At 29.6% G+C, this 5,576-nt stretch overlaps 1 protein-coding gene across 1 annotated transcript; it reads right to left on the bottom strand.

The window, feature by feature from the left end:
- Positions 1-239: 239 nt before the first annotated feature.
- LOC107870555 (classical arabinogalactan protein 9) lies at positions 240-3,018 on the bottom strand. The gene is made up of 2 exons (XM_016717122.2): positions 2,174-3,018; positions 240-548 (listed from the first exon to the last, which is right to left on the bottom strand). The coding sequence occupies exons 1-2, from the start codon at positions 2,825-2,827 to the stop codon at positions 465-467; spliced, it is 738 nt and encodes a 245-aa protein (XP_016572608.2). The 5' UTR covers positions 2,828-3,018; the 3' UTR covers positions 240-464.
- Between the last annotated feature and the right edge of the window lie 2,558 nt (positions 3,019-5,576).

Here is a 5,576-nt window from a genome sequence, read left to right on the forward strand (position 1 = left end):
TATTTTAAAAGATGTGAGATTTTTAGAAATAATGATGCTTAAGTTTGATTATTTATGTAATTTATCCTAGATTAAAACAAGCATAATTGAACCGAATTTAGGACGTTTGTAAAAGGAAATTACTTAATTGCCTTTGCCAAAAAAAAAAAGGAAATAACTTCCGCGTCGTACTAAACGTGTCTGAAAATTAAGTTTGATTGTGCATTTAAATTGTGGCGGAAGGAAAAGGAACTTATATATAAAACAACATATAGAAACTTCAATTAAAAACAATCCTCTCAAAATACAAAAATTAAGTTCCCCTTAACAAGATCCTCCAAAAAATCCAAGTGAAAATATTATCCAAATACAGGCAAGGAATGGGCCATTACCATCATCCTAAGCTAAAGAAAGAGATAGCAATTCATACATATAGAGGCAAATTAAACAAATTAAAACAAATGATGCTGGATGAAAAGAGAGTTCTACATTAGAAAGCAGAGCAAACTCCATCCTAAGACCAAGCTTTCCACAACCATTGTTGACAACTTCAGGCCCTCCACTCCACTCTGCAAATCAAACATGCTTCCAAATATTAAGAAATGACTATAACAAATAATTTTTTAAAAAAAGAGTTACTAATTAAATAGGATCACTGGCTTATAAATGTAAAGCAACATAGGAAACAAAGAAAATCATAAAAGTAAAGGAATATAGGAAACAAAGAAAACCCAAACAAACTGCAATCCTTCTAAACCCACAAGCCTTAATTTTTTAGTATACATCCTCAGATTTATAATGAAGATTAAGAACTTCTCAATCAAAGCATAGTTAGGGGAAATGCCTTCTTTTTAATAGAAAAAAAAAAAACTAAACAGTCATTTGGCTTGAAGGGCCGTTTCGTTTGATTTGCCGACAAAGTTATGCGAAAATTGAAATACATAGGATTAATTAATAAACACTTGATTATTCCAGTTTAAAAAAATAAACACTTGATTATTAGAGTATAATATAAAATTTTTATAATTTTATACTTGTTTTTGAAGTAACTGACAATAGAAAGATTGTAAAGTCAATTGTTATTTGGTCTTCTAGAGGTATTTAATGCCTGTAAAGCGAAATCCACTTATAAGTTTATCTCATGTTGAATTAGTATATAAATAATGTATTAGATTTGTGATTTAAGTCCTGTACAGCAAAATGTTAATGAATGCAATATAAAACAATGTCTAATTTGATACCCAAAATTTATCCTCTCTAATACTGGTAATCGAACAAATTCCGATATCCAAGATCCTCATCAAACACATTCAGATCTGTAGTATATCAATGTGAATTTAATCAACAAATTACAACTGCAGTCAGTGAAATAATAAATCGTGGCACATATATAACGATCCAAATCAATTCAAGGTAGCGCAATGGGTGTGGGTGTATATGAGCTGTTTACTCTATTAGTAGTACACACAATATATATTCTTTCTTCCACCAAACAGCTAATTATAATTAACGTTGACATAGATCTCAGGACATCAACCATGTTGACACCAAAGCTCATTAAACTGGATACTAAACTACCAATACACAAAAAAGAAAAAAAAAACTCTTTAAAAATTGATTTACTAACTTATTATTACACTGATGAGGTTTATTTTTATTACTTCCTCCGTTTAAAAAAGAATGATCTATTGTCATTTTTAATCTGTTTCAAAAAGAATGACTCCTTTCCTTTTTTGGCAATACTTTAGTTTCAACTTTCCACATGGCTTGTTTATGATCATAGGATTAAAGGGCATTTTAGTACATTTGACACTACTTTAATTTAAGATCACAAGATTCAAAAATTTCTTTATTTTTTTAAACTTTGTGTCAAGTCAAAGTAGATAATTCGTTTTTAAACGGAGGGAGTAGTTGTATTAGATTACATCTACATCATATCTTTATCTAGGTATGACTATCATTTTTGGTTACAAATAATTACTCACTATACTAAATTGTCTAATTTAGAAATATATTTAATTAGAGCTAGCACATATCTAAAATTAAACGTATTTAAAGCATGCAGTCAGACCATAAATCCAACATACAGGATCCTAACTAACTACTGTCTTATATTATATGATCTTTAATTTTACATTATAGAATCACCTCTAACTTTAAATGATTAACAAAGAAAAGTAAAATTTGCATGTACCTGATCAGTAGCTGAAGGAGCTGGAGATAAAGCTCCAAGACTCGGGGCTAGGGCCGGAGCTCCATTGGGAGGTAAGGGAGAACTCAAGCCCAAAGGAGATGGTGCCGGAGAAGTTAATTTCTTTGCAGGAGCCGGAGCAGGAGTTGATGCAAGTGGTGCAGGAGAAGGCGCTGCCGGAGGAGGTGGAGGGGTAGCGGGTGGAGGTGGAGAGTTCACTTGCGGAGGAGGAGAAGCAGGAGGAGTGGGAGGTGGTGTAGATGAAACGACCGGTGGTGGTGAAGCAGTTGGTGGTGGCTGAGCCGGTGGCGTTTGAGTGTTAACTGGAGGAGGAGAACTAGTGGGTGTTGGTGGAGCTTGGTTCGTGGGTGTTGGTGGTGCCTGGGTAGTGGGTGTAGGAGGAGCTTGGTTCGTGGGTGTTGGTGGTGCCTGGGTAGTGGGTGTAGGTGGTGCTTGGGTAGTAGGGGGTGTAGGAGGAGCTTGGTTAGTGGGTGTTGGTGGTGCCTGGTTAGTGGGTGTAGGTGGTGCTTGGGTAGTAGGGGGTGTTGGTGGTGCTTGAGTAGGTGTTGGTGGTCCTGGAGGTGCTTGACCACCAACTCCAGCTATGATAATGCAGATCATAAATCCCAACGAAACAGCATTATTCCTATCCATCATTTTGACAATATAATGGAGAGGAGGAAATTGAAGGGAAGTGAAAGAAATCTGCTAGCTGCTTTTTGAAATGGAGAGGTGTGGGTAGGGAATATATAAGGGTTTTTTCCTTAAAGTAATAGTAGTAGTATCTTTTAAGGTTAGAAAAGAAAGAGTAGAAAGGTGGCGAGTCCAATTTCTATGATTAATATGTAGTAACAGTTTTGAGCTGTGACTACCGAATGCTTATTATGTTGTTGCCTTACGTTGGTAGTAAGGGGTCGTTTGGTAGGAAAACCAAGTTTTAATGTAGGGATTAGCAGTGCAGTATTACTAAACAAAAATTGTAATGTAGAAATTATTTTTTAATCTGATTTATTGTATAAAAAGCTAAATATATCATGTATTGTGTTTTGTTTAAAATTCTACACATGTTCTTTACAATTATACCCTTAATCTTTTTATAAAATTTCTATTTCATATAACTTGATATCTTAAAAATTAAAATATAAACAGTTCAGATATCTGAATTGCATACACCCTTCATCAAATGATCAACGCAACTCTACGGCTCTACCACATCATGAAATGCATACTACCCAAGTCATCATGATGATAATTCTCAGCAACAGACAAGTTTAGTGAGAGATTGTCACATTACCTTTATTAAAGCCAAAATCATGAGGTTTCCAATATCATTATACGTAAACAGTTTAATTTGTTACAAGAGTTCAAATAAAGCAATAATTATTAGGTTGATCAGGTTCTAATTTTTATTTTTATTTTTTTGCTAGCTCTCATTCATTGCCCATGATTCTAAATTATGCACTAAATTCTCCCACCTTTAAACTTGTTTAGGTTATTTGTACTTAACCAATTAACTCAACAAGGTTATAGTAGAGTCAAACTTCTTTATTGTGATAGTATTTGTCCAGAAAATTCATGATTACTATAAAAAAAATATTATTATGCATGTATAGTTTATTTGATGTTTAAATCTTATTTAATCGTTATAAATAAAAATATGAAAAATTAGTTCATCCTACAATAGTTAATACTTAATTATGAAAATTCTATACGATCTTATGGTATAGGAATTGAATGACCACTAACAAAACAAGAATTTAATAATTTAAAATAATTAATTTAATGTCACCTACTCAGTAAATCGAAATGTATTTATTAATCAATCTAACCAAAATCTATCTATATATATATATATATATATAATAAAGCAAAGAAGTTTGTACAAAAATATGTCAAGTGGCATATTGAGAACTAGCCACTTGGTATTTTGACAGCAAAAATCTATTTTCTTGGCAACAAATTTATTTTACTGATTAATTATTTATTTTATATATAGATTTTTAAATTTTCATATCTAGTTTCATATCTATATATATATATAATAAAGCAAAGAAGTTTGCATAAAATTATGCCAAGTGGCATATTGAGAACTAGCCACTTGGTATTTTGACAACAAAAATCTATTTTCTTGGCAACAAATTTTATTTTACTGATTAATTATTTATTTTATATATAGATTTTTAAATTTTCATAGTTATTTTCATATTGTGGTAAAAAATATTGAACACTATTATTTATTTTTATTCTATAATTTTATATTTTCATATTGTGATAAAAATAATTATAATTGACTCCTATGAATGAACACTATTATAATTATTTATATATTTCAACTCTATATATATAATAAAGCAAAATGTTTGATGAATACTTTTGTTTATTTTTATCTATTATTTCATATTGTGATAAAAAATAATTAGAATTGACTTCTATTAATGAACACTATTATAATTATTTATATATTTCACATTGTGGTAAAAATAATTAAGTTTGACTTCTATTTAATTAGTATATAGATTATTTCATAGATATGTAAAAATTAAAAAAATTCGACATAAAAATTCCGTCAATTACTCCTAATTTCACTATCATTAGGAGTAATTCCACAATTTGTATTCTAAATATATATTCCAATCAAGCTATAGGAGTAATTCCACAATCTGTATTTCAATTTTCAAATATATATTCTAATCAATCAAGTGATTTAAGACGATCATCCGTCAATTACTCCTAATTTCACTATCATTTAGGAGTAATTCCACAATTTGTATTCCAAATATATATTCCAATCAAGCTATATGAGTAATTCCACAGTATATATTCCAATTTCTAAATATACATTGCAATCAAACGATACTCCTAATTCCACAATTTGTATTCTAGTTTTCAAATATACATTTCAATCAATCAAGTGATTTAAGAAGATCATACTAATGGTAAATGGATATGGTAAGTGAATTGTAGATTTCCTTACTCCCATGAATAAAAAGTAGACGGCTATGGTAAGTGAATCATAGTTGATTCTAACTAATTTTGTAAAAAAAATCATATAATTATAAAAGAAAATGCATATTTAACATAATTATTATTAGTTAAGACGAGTGTCATCTTGAGAACTAACTATTTAAATTCTTATAACAAAAAACTATCATTTCATAACAAAAAGTTATTTTGTTGATTATTTAAATATTATTTTATATTGTGGTAAAAAATAATTAAGATTCATTTCCATTAGAGGAAAACTATTATGATTTAATATTATTTTGTTTAATGTTATTTCATATTGTGGTAAAAATCAATTAACATTCATTTCTATTAGATGAAAACTATTATGATTGTTCAATTATTTCATATTAAGAATAGTAGTTAATTATTTCATATATATATATATATATATATATATATA

The sequence above is a fragment of the Capsicum annuum genome, chromosome 5, assembly GCF_002878395.1.
Source record: "Capsicum annuum cultivar UCD-10X-F1 chromosome 5, UCD10Xv1.1, whole genome shotgun sequence".
Taxonomy (NCBI): domain Eukaryota; kingdom Viridiplantae; phylum Streptophyta; class Magnoliopsida; order Solanales; family Solanaceae; genus Capsicum; species Capsicum annuum.